A 23,464-nucleotide genomic window follows, 5' to 3' on the forward strand; every position below is an offset into this window, starting at 1 on the left:
TTTTCGGTTTCGGTTTCGGAACGCCGAGTTGTACAGTGACGTCACAGAGGGGGAAGATCAACTGCTTCGCTTGGTCACGTGGGCCCACAAAAGTTGTGACGCACCTACTGCTGCATCGTCTGCTTTCCCACACACGTGCTGACCAGCGCATATGAAAACAAACAACTGCACGTCTAGTCCCAGCAGCTCGGATTCTGACAGATCTGATTCCAACGAGTGAGGACATCGACTTTTTTTTTGTTCGCACGCTAATATCGCCTTCGCGGGTTCGCGTGAGGATGCGAAACACTTTGCAAAATGCCAGTAAGCATCGCTGCGCCGCTCTACCCAAGCTGCGCCCACAACCGGTGTCACACTTCGCTGCCGTGCAGCAGTACCTGAGCGCTGCTTGGGATGGTGTACAAATATCACAAGAAAAGACAAGATCGCCTTGTTATCAGAACTGCCAGCTATACTCGAGCAGCGACAAAGCATGTCTGCTTATGTTGGGAGCTTTCGGCAACGGCACCGCTCGCGGGCGCTCCGGGCGACGAGCTCTGCTGCTGCCTGGCTGCCGTGGTCGTCGCTAGGCCTATAGCCTGTTTAGCAAGCGGCCGGCGCTTCGGAAGTCGCCTGCGCTATAATAAAAGGCCTACTTTTCACAAATAGCTGTAGTGTTAACAGAATCATCTCACAATAAAATAATAGTATGGTCAATCTCCTCGACGCCTTCGGCAGCGGAGCTAGCGGGCGCCAGGCGAGCCGGACCCCGACGTCGCGCCAGCGGCAGCTGCTAGGCGCGGTTGTGAGAAATTTGCTCATATCACAGTTGTTACCTCTACTAGCAGCTCAGTATTGGTCAGCGATCCTCAAAAATGACACTTTTTTCACATTTCTTGTCCAATGGTTTATTATTTACGTCAAGAACACTCTTTAGCTCGCTTTTATGACGTCGGCAGACGGTATCCAGGCTGACCTACCGGCCGGCAGACTCGGCGTACTTCACGTCCGCACAAGAAAATACAAACAGCCATGCCACCAGAAAGGATGCTTTCTAGATTCGAGATACGACAGCATGCATCTGTGCTACAAGTGGATCTTTCGGCAGCGACACTGCCTGCGGCAACGCCGGCCGACGACCTGCGCGCTGGTCCCAGACTGCCCTAGTCGTCGCTAGGCCTAGCTGCTTTCGATATCGACTCCGCAGCTGAGGGAGCTTCGGGACTGGCCAGCGCTCAGAAACGTGCTCCGCTCGGCACCCCTTTACTGTGAACTCGTCCCATAATAAAAGATATGCTCGATTTCCACGACGTCTTCAGCAACAGAGCTAGCAGACGGCAGGCGAACCGCACCAGGTAGCAGCAGCACAAAACCGGCTATGGGATGAAATTTGCTTGCATCGCAGTCATCACTTCTACCAGGAACTCGGTATTTGCCAACGATCGTCACAAACGATGCATTTTTGATACTATTCATATATCCCAGGGTTTGCTATGAACGTGAACAAACAATACTATCGCGTTCTTCAGATGCCGGCGTTCGGCACGAAGACTGGCGCAGGCCGCCCGGCTCCAAGGAGTGCGCCCTATGTCATCATGACGCTGCCGCTCTCCGCGCTCGCATTGGCTGCCGCTTCCCGTCGTTGTTGCCGCGAGCGGCCCGCCGTTGACATCTAGCAGGCCGGACGCAGGCAACGAGCTGCAATCGGACGTTGCGACGCTGTTCGCAACGGCGCGCCGCAAACCGAGCGAGTGGCGGTTAGCAGCAAACGCGGCTCGCTGGTGCGTCGACTGCGCTCACGCGGCTGTGCCCCGCTCATCGTACGTCACTGTATTTTGGTATGACGTCACTAAAACTTTATTTTTCTACACCCCTTGTGACGTCATGGTTGATGGCGCTAGCGAATGGGTCTAGGTCGTGAGAGTGAGCATTTAGGTAATCTTTGGAACCGAATTAAAATATTTTTTAAACGTTTGTTGCGTCCAACACCTGGCAGTGACTGCCCTTGCATACAAAGGAATCCCATAGCAGGCTTTTTATAGCTTCAAAATTTGGTGTCTCCACCCCTTTAAAGGAGGATAGGCTGCAAATTTTGGTTTAATGTTTTCTTCTTTCTAATGATGTGTTAGACATTAATATACGTCTATCAGCACGTGGTATTTGCCTGTGACCACTAAATAATTTATAATTTAATTTCTTCTTCTTTCACCTGTTTTAGTTTCAACAGCCGAGCAATGGCTGTGACATCAAAGGGCAATGTAGGTCACTTGAGGCATGAGAAAAAAACAAATATAATCGCTGCTTCTTTGTTAGTTGTGATTCCGGCTCTTGAAAATGATGAAGCAGTGGTTATATCGCAGTTTTTTTCATGCCTTGCATGACCTATACTGGCCTTTGGCATCATATCTCTCGCTTAGCTATTGAAACTGTAACCAAAACAGCTGAGAGGAGAAATTAAAATATAAATTATTTAGTGGTTGTAGGGGACTATTACGTGGTAATCCATGTATACCAATGCCTTATGCATCATTACAAACAGGAAAACACCGAACCAAAAATTCAGTGACTACACTTCTTTAAGTGCGCACAGATTTTGTAGTGAACCCATGAGTTCCTGCAAGTCAGTACACAGTTAAAATATATTAGAACAAAGTGGTCTGTAACTTCCTTTGACAAAGTAGTTGGTGTAGTCAAGGAAACTTGATTAAATCTAAGTGTCTGGTACCTTATTTTAACAAAATCAAATATTCCTTCCAATAAACACAGCATACCATATCATGGTTCAGTAGTCATCGAGTAGAGGATTTCGTAGCTCCTACATCTCGTTGCGATGTGCAGCAAAGTGATGCTTTTCTGATGTAAATAAATTTTTGCATTTCCTTTGCTTCCTCTTTCTTCTTTGCTCTGTCTTTCTGCATATAATAAAATGAGCATCAACATTTTATTCCGAATCCAGTCACGTTGCCATCTGACATTTTTGTGCCGACCTGTTCTTCAATTACGAGTGCAGCTCTTTTGATGTATGATGTTTATGACTCAAAGATCATTTGTAAATATAATGAAGCAGTCTTTATAACATTGCGGTTTCAGGTTCCTTTCAACTTCGCTTTGATGAAGTGTGGCTAATTGTATTTTTGTTTGACAGCAATGTAACATTGCTGGTTAGGTGTATTTTCATATGGTGGCAATACATGTTTCATGTGATATCAGAATTGTTATTAGAATTATGGGTGACCTGATGAGTAACTCTTGATTTCTTTCACACAGCAGTTACTTATTTGCCATAAAACACTTTTTCGCATAGCAGTGCTCGTGTCATCACCAGTATGAAAGCAAAAGGAGTGCAGTTAGACCTGGTTGTAACGAACCTCTGCGTAGCGAAACTATCAATATCTTGAAGTTTCTCAATTCCCTAATTCCCCCATCGAAGCGCCAATATTTGTGAACTCCATGTACAGAGGGCAAAACGCATGTCTAGAACAAGCGAACTGTCTGTTCCACACCTCCCAAAGCCGCTGCGACCAGGAAGTCAAAAAATGATAAAATCCTAATAAAATCTTGGTAGAGGCAAGGGAAAACAGGAGCGGGAAATACTGGAGGCATATCATATCGGTTTGGTAGGCTCTGATTGTATAAGCACAACTTCGGTGCGCTTACTTGAAAAAGAATTTGCTTTTTTAGATCGTCCACGATAGTTTAGATTTCTTGTCTTTGTCTCTTTTGCGCAGTGATTAGTGATGATGCTGTTGCGCATCCTCTGCTGGCCTTGCTCGGACCATGTATTTTCCAATAAACTTCAGTTGTTAGTCCAGTCGTTGTGGTGTGTACACTCTTCTTGTCCGTCGTCTTGTGTGACTGGTTTTTCCTCAGTTTACAATGTACCAACTGGCCCGCATTTCAACCCTTCTGCATACTATAAGTTTAACTGCACACGCTTACATCTAAACCATTTTTATCCAAATGTTTTCTATAGATATCACGTGTTATGCCCGAAACACGCCCAGAGTGTGTTCTAGACAAGCGTTTTGCCCTCTGTACATGAAGGTGTTGCGGCAGTTGCCCTAATACAACAAACTCTCTATGCTAGCTAGTACTGTGTTACTTGAAATATGGTCAAACCACGTGAATTTCCATAGCAGTGAACACGAACTGCCATAAGAGAAACGTCTACAATCGCAACAAGCAAACGCATTGACAATGTGCCGTGCTCCTGTGCTGTCAGCGCCTCTACATGACAAACAGAGCTGTCTCTGCAGCTTTCGCTTTTGTAACATCACACCACATGGCGCTCAGTCCATGCTCAAAAGCAGTGCGAAACAACAGGACAGAGCAAAGAAGAGACGGGATAAGCAGTATGCGCCTATCGTTGCTGCGAGCCAGGAGCGGGGACAGTGCAGCCAACGTGAGACAGTCCGTTTCCCATGATAGCGACATCTGGGCAGGCGGAGAGAGGGGACATGTGAGAAGAGGCGGGTGCCTCTGACTACCCCACCTCCTCCGCAATTCCCATCCCATGTGTAGCAGTGTTGTGCAAGCTGTGGCAGAGATGGTGGAAGCTACTGCTGCAGTCGCGTTATCAAAGCGATCGCGAAATGTTTCCCCACTTCTGTTACTTCTAATAAGGGGGGTCACTGTGAATATTTTCAAGGTGACTCCATGTGCATTCAGTTCTCACTCTCATTTCGGTTCCCATCCTGCGCTGACCTTTCGGGGCTGCACGCAAAAACTGCAGGTAGTGAAAACCTGCATTTAATGAAAAAGCGAGGACTTTTCTCAGTTTAGTTATATTCTCGGTTAACTGTATCGTCATATTTATAAGTTAATTTTTTTATAATTATTTATTTTAACAAAAAGGAACAGAATGCTGTCGTGCTGTTGTAACATTGCATTTGACATTAGTGAAGCCCTCACTGATGCTCCATTACTGCTTAGCGTTTCCTCTCCCTTCTCGTTAGTTTTTTGTTCATAATTTAACACCTGTTTGGCAGCTTTTTGTCATCGTAGCCATTTTGCAGTGTGAACTCAAAATAACAGTGTACTGTCATGCTGTTTGGCTTTAATGCTTGGTTGTAATCCATAATAATTTTGACTTGCTACAGCACCCATGCTAATTCAGGGCAGGGCAAGACTAATCGAAGAGGTAAGAGTCCCTGAAAACTTATTTGTTGTTGCTTTACTAAGCACAGTTTTCTTTGACATTTCAGTTAGAGGTATGTGACGTGACTTCATTTATTTCAGCATAATGCCATCCGACACAAGCTGCTCACTCGTGACGGGAATGAGATTGACTCTGTGTTCGTCGACAGAAGGAATTCCACACTTTATGCAAATGGAAACATCCTGGTGAGGTTCCACATTATTTGAATACTGTTGTCATTCCCATTGATCTCCAATGAGCCCTTTTCCATTTCTAGACAGGCCGTCTTGTGGTGTCTCCAAATTTCTGAATCTTACCATCCTATCTGACTCCTTTCCTCCTCAGGCTACATTTTCCTTTCATTGCCGACATTACGCCAGCTTTGATGTAACAACTAGGGTGAAAGAAAGAACCAGTCGAGGTAAAACCAGCATTTTGGACTGTTGTCAAGTTTTTCATATAGTGAAGAAATTCCATTACAAACAGGGACCAAAGAGAGTAAACAGCAGTGTTAGGTGGTGTCCTTGGTTTAGTATGGTGGAATGCTAGGGGCTGCGTCAATATTCCTATTTTGAATTGGGTTTAAATATTTTGGCGGATAATTTAACAGAAATCCCTAATATTTGAATTCTTGATTAATTCACTGTTGTAAGAGCTGTCAAAGGTAGTGCTGATCTGCACCAAGTAGTACTGTTGAAGTTATTGTTAAAAATATACCAGCACTAAGCCTAAAAGACAGCGAAACCTGGACTTAGAGTTAAATGCAACCTTGAAGGGCTTGCCCCTGCAGCCACACGAACATTTACTGTTAATTGGCTTTTTGATCTTTATGCATGTGCAACACATTTTCTTTTTCCTCTTGTTTTTGACGCATATGTAGACGAAGGGTGATATTGCGAAAATACAGCAAACCCTTTGTAAATGAAATTCGCATACGTTGTTTAAATTCACACTGGTTGTTTCGAAGGATGTTGCAAATTAAACTCCATTCGGGACAGAGGGTTTGTCACCACCTACCTCGAAAGTTATTTGTGGCAAAGTTCTAGAAATCTTGCCTGTAATGCATGAAAAAAGGGCCATCTGCTAGTGGTTTGTGTAGCCCGTAGGTCGTGCCAGACCTGTGATAATTCCTTCAGTAGCGTGCCTCAGTGCTCCTCCCTTCTCGTTACTCTGTAATTCCTACTATCGTGGCACTTGTAGCTGATGTGCAGTGGTTCTGGCTTTGAAGCTTGGTGAATTCATGATAATGGTGGAAGGTGCTAGGTTTAGGATGGAGCACGTTTCCGAGGGCAACAAAGGCCAGGTAGACTAAAAGAAGGGGCATGCAGGAAAGAGCAGGTGCTTTCAACACCTCAGGCTTTCCATACTCTCCTGGAATTCCTTTTGCCCACTTTCTTAGTGGCTCTTTTCTTTCTTTGTTGTGGATAGCAGTGTTTGAGCTGGAGCACAGATAGTGGCGGCTGCTTCACCCTTCGCATTATTTGTGTGATTGCACACTCATCTTTGTTCTCCAAGTTTCTTGTGCTGCTGTGCCACTGCACAGGACTCCTCTTATTAGAACTAAGCTCTTTATTTGTATAGTGCAGACTTAGTGCAGAGTCGACATAATTTTTACAATTAGTTAACTTAAATTTTTTGTACTGCGCTCATTCCTCATTTTCCTCATTTTTATGACCTAAACTTTACTAAGGTTTACTATACTGCAACCACCGAGAAAAGTTTTTCGGGTTGATGCCAACTCAGGATTTTCATGCAAAAACTTGCTACATAGACAATCTGTGTTTATTTACGCAATATTTACAAATGGGCATGTAATATCAATGTCGCTAGGGCGGGCACCTTTGATAGTGAGCTGGTACCTGAAGCGCAGTTGAGGAATGCTACTTTTGTGCGCAGGAAACAGTCAAATGCAAAATAAGAATTACACACAGAAAGGTATTCATAAATGCTATAAAATTTGTAAATAGTTTATATTTTAATTTATTCAGTGTGGCTTGATTTCCAACATTATGATCACACACTCAATGCCGTCCGCCTGCCCCTAGGTAGTAAACAAACATAGCACCCACAGGCACAAACCAGGGGTATGCTGTGTGATATGCATTTGTGATGGAACCTCCTGGTTTTGCATCACAAGCATGGAATTTAGTTTATAAGTGTTCTTATTTACTTTTCATTCATCACAAACACATTTGTATGCCATCATTTATACAACCAGGTGTGCGTGCAGCAGTGCCACCTGTCATTTAGCAGGCCAGCTCGCTGATTGGGATCTAGTGGGAACGTGTAGCAACGTTGCATGTGGAACACATTCGAAACTTCAACCGGGACTGGGTGTGATTGGGATCAGAAGTGCCCATGTGACTTCAGTATAAGCTGCTATGTATGCCTCAATTATGCCCTCGTAAGAACCCTTACAGCTGATTGATATTTGGTCTCCTGTAATAACACTTTTTTTTTTCTCCAAGGAAATGATCAAGCAGCTTGTGTTACTGCATGGCAATTTGTGAATCTAGCCCATGTCTTAGGAAGGAAAGCACACATCTGAACGAAGGTTATCGGCAACACTGAATTGTTTGCAATGAATAGCATGTGTGGCAGCTTTCATATACTTGATAATATTATTTATTATTGTTTCAAGTATGCTGTTGTTGAATACTTTGACAGGCACTGAAGCTTTCCTGTGGTTGCCTGACACCTTTAGGATCTAACTGGTGTTCATGTTTGTTACAGGTTGTGTGTTGTGAGGGCAATGCAGGCTTTTACGAGTATGGCATTGCAACAACCCCCATTGAGGCTGGATACTCTGTGCTGGGCTGGAACCATCCTGGCTTTGCTGGCAGTACAGTAAGGAATTCATTTTGGCACATTTTGTAGAGTATTCACGTAATATTTAGGCTTGTCAAAAACTAAAAACAACAAATAACAGCCCCTCCCCCCTCCTCACAAAAGGCAACAAACAACACCCATTATTTAATGCACAACATGCTAGACATGAAAGAAATCTTGAGTGGTACGTGCCGTTATAAAAAACTTTCAAGGTAGGAAATTTCATTCTAAAACAGCGCAAAAAAGACACGGACAACAGGAAGAGACGTACAAATGGGCGCTGACTCACAAGTTGTGAGTCACCCGTTTGTACATCTCTTCCTGTTGTCCATGTCTTTTTTGCACCGTTTTAGAATGAACAACCACCAACTCACGCAAGATTTTATTTACCCTAGGAAATTTCATTTCTTCAAAAGGCTATAGAGGTGTCGCTAACGCATGCGCTTCCCTTCTTTTTAATCAAAAAGGCCTCAAGTATCTCATGCATCACCTGATTGTGACTCCTGCCTAGGAGCCTAATACTGCTAAGCTCTGGCTCACGCTCGCATTTTTTGCAGTGGGGCTGCAAATGCGACCCCCCTCCATTTTCTAGCAATTTCTCATACTCCCGTGCCCTGTCGTTGATGCTATGCCAATCTGCTGTTGGGCAAGGGGTTGCAGATGTGAAACCCAGACAACAGGGCCATATTTTATTAGAGGTAAAATTCATAAGTACTGATGTGCAGACATCGTAGTGCACATTAAAAACCCCAGGTGCTAGGAAATAATGTGAGCTATCTACTACAGTGTTTGATAGCCTGCAACATAGTGTTAATACATAGTCTAGCCCAGTTATAGCGAAGCCACTTATAGTGAAATAGTGGTTATAAGAAAAGAATTTCAATTTCCCATTCCCATTTTTTTTCATTTTCATTGCAGTTTGGGTCTGGTTTTAACAAAGTACATAAAAGCACTTCTGCAGATGTAGCTAATAGATTTAATTGCAGCCGAACGATAATCTATTAATCAACACTTTTATACCTCTGAGGCAAATTTTTGCGCGAGAATAAGTAAAACTCGACTGACGTCAGCCTTCGCGGCGGCGTATGCTTTGTTGCAAAGCGAAAGGTTGCTTCACTGCATCGCTTTGCTCCCCGCCCTAGTGTTGCGCTATCACGTGGTGCCATCCTTGAACGGCATCGAGCAGGCAGCGCAAAAGGAAGAAAAAAGTGAAAAAGAAGAGAAACGATTTTTTTTTTCATGACTTCATGGAGAGCAGTTTGACAAAGACATCTACAACACAGATGAAACGGGACAGTTCTTCCAAAGTTCTTCCAGCTGTTGCCATCAAAGACTCTTGCAACCAAAACAGACAAATGCGTGGGAAGAAAAGCCAGCAAAAACCGGATCGTGGTGCTGATCTGCACGAACATTGATTGTTCAGACAAGCGAGACTTGCTGGTCATTGCCAAAGCCAAGAAACCACGTGTCTTCGCCAAGGTGCTTTTTATGCCAGTGACGTATGTGAGCAACAAGAAGGCATGGATGATGCGAGACATTTTTGTCAAGTGGCTTGCAGGCTTCGACAAGAGATGGTCCGAAGGAAGCGCATGGTGCTGATGTAGCTTGACAGCTGCACTGCGCATCACATCAACACACATTTGAGCACTGTCAAGGTTTTGTTCCTGCCCCCCGACTACTACCTCCAAGCTGCAGCCCATAGACCAAGGGATTATTGCCACCTTTAAGGTCCACTATCGGCACCGAGTGATCGAGTGCCTGCCGACAACGTGGCTGACATGAAGATCCTTTTGGTGAAGACGATCTTCTTTGCAAGTGGTGCCTGGAGAGATGTGAAGCGCCTGGCCATTGCCCACTGCTTTGAGGAAGCCGGCTTCTCCTGAAACAGCAGCGTGGATGCGCGGCACCTGCTGGGGACGAAGCTGCCATGGTTGACATTACCGCCAAGGCTGATGGTGCTGCCACGGCAGCCTGCTTGGATCAGCTTTGGGTGTCCGCTAGCAGATTGGACCTTGTGCCTCCAGGTCTGGGCCACATGGACTTCGTTTTTGCTGATGACGACCTCGTTGCCATGGGGAACTTGACGACTTGACGAAATTCCTGGGTGTGCCATGGAAGGGACCACGGTAGACAGCCTGTCATCTCTGACAACGGTTGCGGTGACGCTGGTTGTGCCTCTAAGCCAGTGACCTCCGCAGCGGCTATCGCAGCGGTTGACACTATACATATGTACCTCGGGAGTGCAGAGTTGGCCAAAACTTCGATTCGCAGTTGGACGACACCGATACTGCGATCCTGATGTCCGCACTCGCAAAATGGGTTCAGGGAACTCTGAACCACTTTTTTGAGCGTTAATAAATAAATTTGCCCGTATTTGTGTCTTTTTTTTATATATAGTCCAGATATACCGAAATAGCAGATATAGTGAAGCAATTTCCATTTCCCGCTGACTGCATTATAACTGGGCTAGGCTGTATAACTTATTATTTATTATTGGAGGCGTGAACCAGTGGGCAATCATAAAATTCAAATAATTAAAGGTTATGTTGGTGGGTAAGGACCCAATTTGAACCGTTTTAACTGTTTGTGACCTCTTCAAAAAAATTTGCTGCTTTAATTAGACTGTTTAGAGCTGTCTGTTAAATACAAGCAATTTTCACTGAGCATGAATTGATTGTGGGCTCCTTGAAGCATTGTCTTCTGTGACATCTTTAATCTTATATGCTTCTCCTTTCTTACTGAGCTGAGTGAATACCAGACGTGCTCACTGCTATATGAAATGTGTTTGTTTGTGACCAGTGTTCCAGTGCGTGTTGATAAGTATAGCCATGCTTGAATTTATGGTGAACTGTCTTTTGCCATAGTTGCTTAAGAATGGAGGCCTTCGTTCTTCAGCATTTGTCTCTTTGCAGGGAGTGCCTTTTCCAGACCAGGAAAAGAATGCTGTGGATGTAGTCATGCAGTTTGCCATTCATCGACTTGGCTTTGCTCCTGAAGATATCATTGTGTATGCCTGGTCCATAGGAGCTTACTGCGCCACTTGGGCAGCCATGAACTATCCTGACATCAAAGGCCTGGTCTGTGGCTTTGTTTTGTGGGCATCTCTATAGGGGATGTGCACATTATATTCCTTGTAAATGCATTCTTTGAAGGAATGGAGGCGCTAAATTTTTTGAAGTGTGTTTTTGCTCTGGAATGATGCATGCGACATTAGTCAACATGGATCAGCATGTGGAGTTAGTCACTGCTCAATAAATAATTTGTAATTGAATTTTTTTCTTTTGTAGTATGTTTTGGTTTCAGTTGCCGGACAATGGTTGTGACATCAAGAGTATGAGATCATGTGAAGCATATAGAATCTGCAGTGTCGCCACTGTTTTGTCATTTTAATTCATTCAAACTCTTATGCTAATCTGTTCCTGGAGTTGGAATGGCAACAAGTGAGAAAAAGAGCTATTATATTGCAGTTTTTGTACGCCTTACATGATCTGGTGCTCACTTGTGATGTCGTAACTGTCTTTCAGCAGCTGGAACCGAAACTGCATAGAATAAATTCAGTTACAGTTGACAATCGAAAATTCGGACCCCTGCTTTTTTGGACACACTTGATTATTTGGACTTCTTTGCAATATCGAAACATGCCCCATAGAGCCAGTGTATGAGAGTGCCTGAAATTTCAAATGCATCACAACTGATTACTCGATTTTTTGGGCTTCATTTGCACTTGCCGTGGCACCACTGCCAATAGACCTTTCCACAAATTGCAGCGCCGCGCCATCCCCTAGCGGATTCGCGCAAAGCATGATGGGAGAAAGGAGCGATCGCCTCCCGCGTCGGCTGCTGTCAAGCGTGTTGCTGTGTTGTGCCGCCGTGTTCAGGCGTTGTGCATCTTCTCGTGCGCGTTGTTGGTTGCCTCTTAGCAAAATGTTGTAGCGCACTGCTGTGGTGGTTATCTGTTAGTCTGTCTAAGGGAGTGCTTGAAGATAATATTGCAGCAATGAACATCTACCGCGTCAGCATGAAATTTCTCAGGAGGGCGCCGATGAGCACGAGTGCACTCATACTGTTGTTTACATCACTGCGTACGAACAGCTAGTGCCCGTTTTCATGACATAAGACGCAACCGGCGCTTTAGTTCTATTTACCAACCTGTTTTCTTTTTTACCGACAGTAGCCGTGCTTGTTTACGCAGTGCGATAATGTGTGGGAAGCGATGATGCGATCGCACGCCTGAGAAACACTTGACAGCGGGCTGTTGACATCGCGCAAAACCGGCGCTTCTCGCTTCTTGCCCCGGCTTCCTCCGACGTGGCCAGTACTTTATTTTAAACTACTTTATCCAGAAGTATGTTTGGCGACCGTTCGCTTTAACTGAAACGGCCTAACTCGTTATCCACAAGCTAGCGACAGCGACGACTGCTGCTGGCCGTAAAGCACGGCTCGGCAGTTTGGGTCACACCGGCGTTTCCCGTTCATCATATGCTTGCCCTGCGATGTAAGCAATAGTTGATTTCAGGTCACTGTTGCCAAAACTACACTCGGTGACCATTTTCATTCGCTAAAGCTTATGATTCGCTCTTAACAACCGCCGCAATCGCAGATCCAAACCTGCGGACTCGCTAGGCCTAGTCGTCGCGGAAGGGAAGCGAGTCGTCGTCGACGGAAATTAAATTTGGCATGCGCTTATCGCTGGGGAGTGTTCAGGTGTGGATATGTGAAATATAGCCGTTCGTTTCGCTCATTTAGAAGCGCGAACATATTCACATTGCCGCCTCATCGCTGTGCTTTCGCTCAGCCGCCGACAAGGCTGACCGTCTGCCGATCGGATTCGTCGGTGTCGTTGGCCTGGAAAACTTGTCCCACTGCAATCATATCATAGTAAACTAGATATTTCACTATAATAACATGCTGCTGTTGAGCGTGATATATAAAGTGTCGTTGTCGGACTAGTGTGACCGTCGTCGTCGTTGTACACTGAAAACGAGCTGAGGCTTTGAATGCGTTTGGAAAGTGTCGTGTAGCACCGCGCGCGTCCGTCGAGTCCGAATGTCATTCCAATTCTCGAATGTAATTCTGCTCAGATGTCATTTGAACGTTCCCGTGTAGCACAGGTATAAGAAACAGCGATGGCGACGAGATGGCAGAGAAAGGCTTTCCGGTGATCAGGCACAGTCGGAGAGACGGACGAAAAGATGCGAGCGCGGCGCTCCGTTTTCCCAGAGTGCTTTGCGCGGCCGCTTGGTGGCGCTGCAGAATTTGTGAAAAGGTCTATTTCCAAGCCGCCGTATAAAGTGTATAGTGAAACCTCGTCAATTCGTACTTCAAGGGGATTGAAAACTCGATCAAATAAAGCGGAATCCAAGCTAAAAAAGGGGCGCCTGTTCAACGGTGGGGGTGATATTTTCCGCGGTTGCACGCATTACGCACGTGTGGTTGTAAGCTGGTAGTGTTTTGGATGTCGTCCTCTCCTAAAGTTTGAATAGTGGTCAAAGTTTGCGAAACTCATCTGTGCCAGATTCTTTTGTCCCGAATATGCAAAGTTGTAGCAGTGAAGTGCATGGGAGACGTACGGCTTCACGGAGACTGAGCAGAAAAAAAAATGACAATGCTTTTCAAAGTAAGGAGCCCATACCTGTGACAAAATGCACTGCAGCCCCAACTGTTCTGTTGCAACCCCGTCAAAACTTGTGTTTTGATAACAAGTAAAATGGCTCTTATTTTACGCAAGCCACAGCAGAGTGCATGGAATAACTTATGTACTGCAGGTTTCGAGATGGGTTTTCGGCTTAGTCGCTAGGCCTGATGATGAAGGCCGGTGCCGGTGGAGTGCTTGTTTCAGCCATTTGTCGGCTCTTCCATATCTCTGTCGCCATCTTCGCATTTCTGTTTTGCACCCTTCGTATGGCAGGCACATAGCGTCAGGTTCGCTTTTTCAGTTGGACTTCGCTGCAGCCTACGCGTTTGTTTACAAGATGGCGACAGTAGTACAGCCATCGAAAGCCAAGCTCATGAAAGCAGTTGTAGCCTGTCATCTATGTACACAACGCACTGCTTAACTTAATCATGTGAAGCATCAGAATGCACAAAACTGCTCACCCCTTCTTCCACCTTGCTGGAAATTAGAAGTTGACGTGAAGTGATTATGGTGTTGTTTGATTTCTCGGACTGCCTGATTTTTTCAGCCGTTTTCGCAGTCCCTAAAGAGTAAAAAAAAAAAAAAAAGTTGTTGACTGTATTAGCTAGGCATGAAACGTAGATGAATTTCACGTGGCGATTCATGTTTACTAATGCCTTGCCTTAGTGCATCATTCGAAAGCAAAAATGCACTATGAAAATTTTGATGCTTGAGTGGGGACGTAGACAGTGGTAGTATTCTTTTCAGCACTTTTCTGCTTATATTTTTTGTGCCTAGTCTGTCTGCTGCTCAAAACATTTATTGCATAGTCATGTGTTAAGTTTGTTGTTTTCGTGACCTGAGTTCTGGTGAATTCTGTGGGCAGCCATTGCTTGCAATCACTATCGTAGGCCACTCAGCATACTTATGATGGTTTTGACAAGGATTTTTCTGACTTCACTGCATCATGAACACTACTGACGAAGCCATGCAGCCAAGTTAACATTCCAGTTTGCAGCATTTTCCTTTTTGGAAATTGTCCAACTTGAAATTTAAAAAAAATTGTTTCTTCAAATAAAGAGAGGTACACAAAAGGAAAGAAATGCTGTCATCGACTCAAGGTGACCAAAAAGCTCCCTGAGGTTATTTATCATAGGTGGTCTCAATTGTTCAACCTTCCTGAATTACGCTATCATTGTGCTCTTCATTATCCTTTACTGCAAGAGAAAAGCATGTGATGCTTAATTTCAGTTTTTAAGTCATCAGGCTAGTGACCTTAACCCTTTCATGCGAAATTTTTTGTTTCCATTGAAACCTAATATTTTTTTCACACCTCAGGAAAAATAATTTGTTAATTTTCCAGTGCAAGGAGCCAGTGGTTACTCTTTACAGAGATGTGCAAAATTTCGTACCAAATGTCAAAGTGGCTGTTAGTAATAACATTGAAATGCCAGGATTTGTCTTGTTAAACACCTAAGTTACAGTGGAATAATTTTTCCTTTTGAAGGTGCACATTGATGTTGAAATTTAGAAAAAAATATTGATTTGTTACTCGTGGCAGAATCTGTCTGCAAGAAAATGACGGATGTTGAGTGCTACCCAATTCGCTCTTCTGTGGTGTATTATTTACTATGTTCACTATATGGCTTAGAAAACCAACCTATTTTTGACATGATTGATGCTTAGTTCAACTGAAGCAATGAAATCATTGATAGGTGAAGCACACACTCTTGGGAAAGGATTTTCGGTGTGTACACAATTGTGTACAGAGTACGTGAAGGGTTGAGCTCACTATCATGAGGCCTGCACATGTCGGTTTTTCCTTTTTTTTTTTCCTGCCAGAAATGAAATCAGAAAGAGGATTTCAATTATCAGATTTTTAGTTATGAAGCAAAGGCGAATAGTAAAAATTGAATGCAAATTTAATCATATATTTTCAAATACATGTTAATATGTATAGTTTAAATTAGAAATACTAAAAGCTTCTTTCACAGAACATAGGAAAAGAAAAAAAGATTTACTGCACGCTGATGTTCTACTTTTTTTTATCACTTATTACACTCATGAAGTCCATAGGGCATTAAATAAATTAGGGGAAGAGGAGGAACAACTTTATTATAAGAAAACAAAATATCCCCAACGGTGCGCTTCTTTTTTTAGTGTAAATGCTAGTGTGTTGACAGAGTGGTTGGCAGGGCTTATGCTTGTTTGACATATGCTATGGCAATGGCATGTCACTTGCTTTGCTTGGCGAGTTGACATGTCAAGAAGTGGAGGACAATAAGTAATCTATATTCTGCAAATGTTGCAAACACAATAGTTGTATTCGTCATGTGCACGCATGATATATTCACGGCTTGAAGTTATTCCCTTAAAAAAAAAACTGAAGTGATATATTAAGGACGTTTCGGTTCTTTAATTAATGGCATATTAGTGTTGTGTGCAAGCTGAGCTATTGCTTTGGGTCACTTTTGTTTGTTCTTTTTTTTTTTGCATATAGATACTGGATGCTACTTTCGACGATGTTCTCCCACTTGCTGCATCCAAAATGCCTCCTAGCTGGGGTAAGCCTTATATTTATTTTTGAAGTATTTTGAATACTGTTGAATCTCTATAATGCAAACTGAAAGGGGGCTGAAAATTTTTTTCGAGTAATGCAGAGCTTTGAACTAAAGGGAAGCCGATAAGAATGAAGGTATGGCGCACTGCACTGAATTGCAGCTTTAACCACACTGGAGACGCATCAGTGTGTACAAGGCCTTTTCAAATACACAGCCAATACACACAGCCACTCAACACTGAGTGAAAGTAATGGATCTGTGGCCTCTGATTTGCGTTGGCACTACATTGGTGTTACTTGGCTGCTGTTTTGCTGCATTTTCTAGAATAAATCGGTCTCCTGCCATGAGGTGCTGGGGAAAAGGGAGTGGATCAATGGGTACTGTGATGGATGCCTCTACTTGCCTTAATTGCACACGCTGGGCAGTGAGAGCACAGCTGCAAATTAGCGATGGGCTGATGGCAGATGGTATGGGTGATAATGGCAAACCATGCATGCACACAGTACCAGCAGCACAGTGGTAATCATGCACTTAAGACCGTCAAGTGATTGATTACCGCAATTACTGGCGCACAGCTGCTCACGGCTGGGCTGGGAACGAATCTGTACTTATGCATTTCCCCGATTGGGGCAGGGCAGCTGCATAGCATGTTAGAGTAATAGTTGTTTTGCCTTATTGAAAAACATGTTGTTAGGACGGGACTGAAGCCTCAGTTCGAATGAACTGGAATTTTGAATTATCAAGTTGCACCGTGTATTGTTAAGAGCAGGCAAAATTTGGGTCTCCAAAATTCAAGAGAGTAATTGTATTTAATATGATGGTGTTATGACATCCAGTAAGCATCTTCCATCATATGCATAGTGCACCGATGTGCAAAGAGGGAAGAAAATTGAAAGTGGTCAAGTACTTAATTTAAAAAATGATTGAAAATCGCCCCTAAGTTGTTGGCCTTTTTGCTCTTTGCCAAAGCTGCTAATGAATCTCAGTCAGGTCATCCATCACAGTAACCATCAGCTTTTTGAAGAATACCCACAGTAAGCCAGAATCACAGCTGGTCGCACAACAAGGTATAGGCATCATTTACAAACAACACTTGATGGTGGACAATTACGAATATTTTTTAAAATGATAGTTTTCCTAAACCTGACACACGCTCTAGCTCATTGTGATGTGAATAACTTTTTGTTGCTCAAGATATAATACCGAAATTTCGAATACGGGGTAGTGGCATAAGGATACATCATTCCTGCATTTTTCACTGAAATCGGCATAGTGGTTAAAATGTTTACCTCTCGCCCCACATCCCCCCCTTGAGGCATTGTACATTTAAAGTCATTATGACCTCACCTGTGCATAATGGCTATTTCCTGCCTACTTTGTTTAGTTTATTTCATTTACTGTATCTCAGAAAGATTGTTGTATTAAGAAATTTGTAGATTTATTTCCAATTAGTTTTTCCTTATGGACAAAAGCACCAAGTGAATGACAATTTTAGTTTTACTTAAGGTCTTTTGGGTGTTAATGTAGTATTTTCTTCCGATTTTCTTTTTCAGAGCCCATTGTTAGGAGGACAATCAGAGGATACCTGAACTTGAACAATCTGGAACAACTGAACAGGTATTTCAAACAGTGTGATGACAGTTTCAACTCTTTCCTTACTGTGAGAAGAGAGACAGTGCCCATGCCACAAGGACAAATTTAATGCCATTAAGCGCTTATTGCCTTAAGTTTTGATGGCATTCGTACAGTGCCACAGACATAAATTTAATAGCATTAGCCGTACTGCTATTCGCGGCCTACTGAGTTCGCCTTACTTTTTCGACTTATCAAGCAAAGACAGCGGTATTTTCCGCAAAATAATTTTTATGTTACATTTGACTTTGCTGAGATATTGTGCTCATTAGCACTGTTTATATTCAGGTGAAATTTCTGACTGCCTTGCAAGCATTGTCATCATTATGTTATATAATGCAAATAAATATGGACATGTAGCACCAACTCCAAAAATAATGGCATTAACAAATTTACTGCCATTTCTTGTGCGCTTGTGGTACGGGTATAATTTTTATTGGTTCTGAATATCTTGCATCAAAGACTGATAGTCTTAGTTTTGAGTGTTGCTGAAGAAGATATGCGTGCAGAAACATTAAGCTGTATTAAACTAGGCTACTGCAATCAAAAGTACAAAATACAGGATGTGTGTCATCTCTTCAAGTCACAAAATTCTAGAGGTGAGATTCTAGAGGCCTGTGTACTGTGCGATGTCAGGGCACATCAAAGAACCCCAGGTGGTTGAAATTTCCGTTGCCCTTCACTACGGCGTCCCTTATAGCCTGAGTCACATTGGGACGTTAAACCCCTAGAAACTATCAGTCTCAGCTTATCAAAATTTATTGCTTTGGTGGGCTGACACCGGTGCAATGTGGTGGAACGCTGGTTTTTTTTTTTTTTTTTTGCTTGATGTTTTGGGCCCTGTCTTTTATCCTATTAACTGGGATACTCCCGCTCATACTATATTTTTATCTGGCTTATTGCAAAACTTGTTGAGCATAAAATAAAAAATTGTAGCCTATTGTAAGCATAAGAAGTTCACAGCTGCTCTCTCTCCAATGTTTTTCACTAAAAACAAGGCTCCTTAACAAAAGTAGTATTGTTTTAAGTCTTTATCAGTGGATCAGACCGAGGTGTCCAGTTGTTTAGGTGAAAATTTGATGCAGCATGAATGAATGGATGAATGAAACAATAGACAGCTAAACTAGTTCTCCATATGCTGCCAAGGCCTTAAATGTACAAAGAAAATCGTTGTCAGCAAAATACATCTGCATGTTACTGTTCTGCTGTAAATCTGGAACATCATGGCTCACTTCGTAGCACCCACCAAGTTGCCATCTTTGTGAGCATCAATGTTGAAGCTGAAATCAAGTGACCAAACAAAATCTAGTGTGGTTTCGCTAGTGCTGCTACAATAGTTGCTGTTGAATTTTGTATTTGCATGATTTTAATGCCAAGCTATTTTCCTGACGCCATCTGCTTAGGTACACACCTCGTACTATAAGGTAAACCTTGCTGTAATAAATCTCCATGTAGCAAATTCCTCAATATTACGAAGTTTGGTAATTTCCCAACAGTGCCCCATTGAACCATGTGTATTTGTGTACTCCATGTAATGAAGCTGTTGCAGTGGTTGACCTTGATAAATATGACGAACTCATTACGGCAGCCATTTGTAAGCTAGTGTTGTGTTACTTGAAATTCGGCCCAACCTTGTGAAAGTTTTATGTCAGGTAATGATGAATGCAAATGACAGTGAAAGGAACATCTACGATGGCAGCAAGCAAATGCAGTTTACACCAACGTTGGTAAATTATTTTGTCAGTTTTGCAAACTGCCGTGACCCATGTCTCCATTCTGTGGAGTGCAAGACATGGTTTGTCCATTCGTGTTCTCGGCCCAGTAAGCCTGGTGGTGCGGTCTCTCTCTTTTTACATTGTGGTCAGCCTCGGTGCTTGTTGATTCTCACTCGTGTGCATGCTGAATAGCAAAATTGCAAAAATGAAGTGTGTGGGGCACACATACAAAGGAAAGGGTGGTTGTGGGTGTGGAAAGAAGATGGCAAGGGCCACTGAGAAAGATGAGTTGATGAAAGAGCTGTGAGGAGTAGAGAAACAAGGGTGACTAGGCGCAGTTTGGGGAGTACAAAACACCAATCGGCAGTGGCACGGCAGTGATGGCGAGAAGCTGCATGGTTTAACGTATCCTTCTGAAGGGTTACCTCTCAGATGACATTGACATATCTGTTGCTTCCATATTTTCGCATGCCATCCCGGCCTAAACAGTTTAAGGTCGCGTTGTAATTGTAATGTTGCTCCCTTTTTTATTTTTCCCAGGGTTTGAACCTCCCCTCTTACATTCGTGGTTGCATCATTATATTCATGCAAATACAGGCGATATGTGCGTTCTTCTTCGTGTTATATTTTCGTTTTTTTTTTTTGTGGAGCATGATTTTCTTTGCAAAAAAAAATATATATATATATCATTCTTATTGTAAGTTGTAACACTGCTGCAATAGTCATGTTGCTCCTTTTTGTTGTTTCTTGTTGCCAACATTTTATTTCTATGTGACGTAATGTGTTACAGAATGATTAATGTAGCTGTGTGTCAAAGAGTAGTTTTCAGGCTATGGAATTTGTGGTGATACTTATCTGATAGCACTGTATTTAGTTTTTCGTGGCACATGAACAACCATCAGTTGTGTTATTGAGGTACTGATATTCTTTCAAACTCTGTTTCTTCAAATCTGGTCTCAGATATGGAGGCCCTGTCCTGTTGTACAGACGAACACGAGATGAAATCATTTCCACACAGTAAGTGCCTTGTTTGTTTTCATTATAGTGCAAAGCAGTTCAAATGGTTTATGAACTTGTGCATTATTACTGCAGGGAGTCGGCACAGATAGTAAGCAACCGGGGAAATGACTTGCTGATTGGCTTCCTGAGACACCGGTCAGTGTTTGACAATTTTTTACTCTTAGCTGTTTTCTCTATCTTCCCTTCATATTCTTTCGCCTTTTGACGGATAGCATTTGTGTGAAAGAATGTAATGACAGGACACGTTCTTTACAGCTTCCCAAAGCTTGTGACCGAAGAGACTCTGTGGGCACTCCGAGACTGGCTTTCAGGAGACAGGGGTCACCAGAGTAAGTTTCATGCTAAGCAACAGCTTCTTGACACATAGGTGTTTTTCTGTTGCAAACTTAAGTGTAGCTTTAAGGTGGGCAGATAGTTGCATCTCAGTCACTGGCATTGACAGCATTAAGTTAATTGGCATTATAAAGAACTAATTAGAAGCATCCACCCATACGCACTATATACAGCTGCAAATGAAAGCTCTACAGCTTTCATGGAAACTTCGGGGTAAAAGAAAAATTTGTCCTACTCCGGGAATCAACCCTCGGACCACTGTTTGTCCAGGGAGGGCTGGGCACTTTTATTTTTTTCCTTTTTCTTGCCCATTCTAACATATGTCTAGTCGGGGCACTCACTCTACCAATTAGCTAACCAGGACTGCTAGCAGATGGCAGGACAAGGCAATGTTGATCAACAACTCTAAGCGGGACCAGTGTAAGTACAATTTGTTTAGCGGAATCTCTCAAGGTGGAGTTTATGTGGAATAAGGGAGTAATTACCGTAAAAACCCGCGTATAATACGAACCCGAATATAATACGGGGCTAAGATTTAGAGACGCGAAATGGGAAAAAAAGTTTCACCCGCGTATAATACGAGTAACACAAGCTCATAGAAGACATTTATTCAAATCGCATCCCGCACTTCACTTCAATTACTTTGTTCTTCAGTAGCGCTTTCTTCGAACATTTCTTTGTCCGACAAATCATCCCAAATGTACTCATCTTCCGTGCCATCGAGGGCGTTCGAGATGCCGCACTTCTTAAGCCCGCTTCAGCCGCCCGGTTGGCGTCACTGCAGGCTCACCTGAGCGCATCCACTCTGCGTAGCACCGCCTGACTGCGTCCTTGAACGGTTTGTTTACACAACCATCAAACGGCCGCGAAAGCTTTGTCGCATTCCGCTGCACGCGAAAAGGGCTTCTTTCTGTTGTGGCCATCCACGAATGCTTCCTTCGACGACACCAAACTGCCTCCCGGCCGCACCGTTGCCGATGTTCTCCGCAGCCAAAATCGCTTGAAAGTAGCCGAGTACTGTTTTCGAGACCGTGACATCGTGCTCTCTAAAACAATATCCACTTCACGAAGCGTGCCTTACATGCTAGCACGTGTGTTGTCAACAGGCGCACGGCACACCGCGACCCCCCGGCGCACCCAACGGATCAACAAAGAAACGACGTCGTGACGTCGTTTGTCGAGAGTAACGAAGCCAAGCCGTAGCCACGCGCCAATAGCGAAGCGAAGCCATAGCCACGCCGCAAAAACGAAACCAAAACATCGAGCAACTTCGAAAATTTTTGTTCGGATCCGCAAATAGTACGAGGCGGAAATTTAGGACGCTAATTATGGGAAAAAACCTCGTATTATACGCGGGTTTTTACGGTATTCATCAGTAGCTGTTAGTAGGAAGCTTTTCATTTCACAGACAGCCAATGCACCTTGTAGTCCAATAATGTATGGTGTGTTTCATTTGCAATGCCAGATTTTCTGGTTCATACTACACTTAATCATTGTGCGGTCATTGTGTAGTAATCTGAGAGGAGCAATTGAATAACCCTGTCATCATGTTCATGCAGGCTGGGTCACCTAAACCAGAATTTCTCACAATAAACAAAACTGAAAGAATGTGTCAATCTTTTGGTGAGAGTTGTAACCATTGTTTTGCTGACCGGCAAGGAAGCTGGTCTGGAACTTTTTGATGTCATTTGCAGTCAGTGATTCGAACCTCGTTATAGCGAATGAGTGAAACAATTGTAAACTAGTTCGACATAGCCTGTGCGACATGACCAATCACCAGCGGGTCATGTCGCACAGGGATTATGGCTTGAAAAATAGTTGCCACAATGGACATGGTCAACTAGCATGCTTTGTGCTGTGCATTCAGCAGATTCATTGGCCAAATACCTTTAATATCTCGGTCTTGGTGCACAATTTTAAAAAAAATCCTGTTCATGTTTTTATGTGCACCCTGTATACATACAGCCCAACCATATAGCAGTAGAAAGACATCTGAAAAAGGACTCACTTTGTGATCGTACTTCTTTTCTTGTTTCTTGTTTCATGTTAGTGTATTACTAGCTTTTCATTTGTTGCTGAGCTTTTAGCTTTAAAGGTATAGTGTTTTTGCAAACAGAAGTAGGGAATATATTTATCAGGTGCGCAGCCTTCTAAGGAGCATGATACCTTGTTTTTATAGTGGTTCTTTGGAATGAAGGTGGTGTGGATGAAGAAGCTTGCATGGAGAAACTGGCTGTCTACATCAGGGATAATGGCCCATCATTCCCCATGCTCATTGGTGAGCTCTTTTGTTGCAAAATAGTTTGTGGTTTGAATCTTTTTAAAGGCTAATTATGTTGAGTGGTAATCTGTGGTGCCAATCCACAATTGCGTGACTGGTGGGCAAACATTCTGTGGAACTTACTCTTTACCATCATGTTGCAAACTGGCTGACAGTGCAGAAAGAAAACAGATTAAAGGTGCACTAAAGAGGAATCTGAACTCTTCTTTTTACTGCGGGAATTTCATCTACACGTTCTGAACATTCTTAGAAGCTTCGAATTATTGTCCTGTACGGCCGATTTCCCTAATTTAAATTGGATTAAATGTCCTGGCTCCTGCCTTTTTTTTAACTCACCGCTGACGGTAGGAGGAGTCAACCAAA

General features: G+C 43.3%; 1 protein-coding gene across 6 annotated transcripts in view; it reads left to right on the plus strand.

The window, feature by feature from the left end:
- LOC149352643 (phosphatidylserine lipase ABHD16A) overlaps positions 1-23,464 on the plus strand; it is a 103,159-nt gene that overhangs the window by 62,843 nt on the left and 16,852 nt on the right. For 5 of the 6 annotated variants that reach the window (XM_089581844.1, XM_089581845.1, XM_089581840.1 and 2 more), the window contains exons 9-18: positions 5,079-5,119; positions 5,218-5,322; positions 7,850-7,963; positions 10,858-11,022; positions 16,060-16,123; positions 17,674-17,737; positions 20,428-20,484; positions 20,560-20,622; positions 20,743-20,816; positions 23,000-23,098. In XM_089581844.1, the coding sequence (XP_089437970.1) occupies positions 5,079-5,119; positions 5,218-5,322; positions 7,850-7,963; positions 10,858-11,022; positions 16,060-16,123; positions 17,674-17,737; positions 20,428-20,484; positions 20,560-20,622; positions 20,743-20,816; positions 23,000-23,098 (846 nt within the window). The remainder of the gene's footprint in view (positions 1-5,078; positions 5,120-5,217; positions 5,323-7,849; positions 7,964-10,857; positions 11,023-16,059; positions 16,124-17,673; positions 17,738-20,427; positions 20,485-20,559; positions 20,623-20,742; positions 20,817-22,999; positions 23,099-23,464) is intronic. The other variant, XM_089581842.1, reaches the window with a different exon arrangement.

The sequence above is a fragment of the Amblyomma mixtum genome, chromosome 3 (genome assembly GCF_055824585.1).
Source record: "Amblyomma mixtum isolate Tamu chromosome 3, ASM5582458v1, whole genome shotgun sequence".
Lineage (NCBI taxonomy): Eukaryota > Metazoa > Arthropoda > Arachnida > Ixodida > Ixodidae > Amblyomma > Amblyomma mixtum.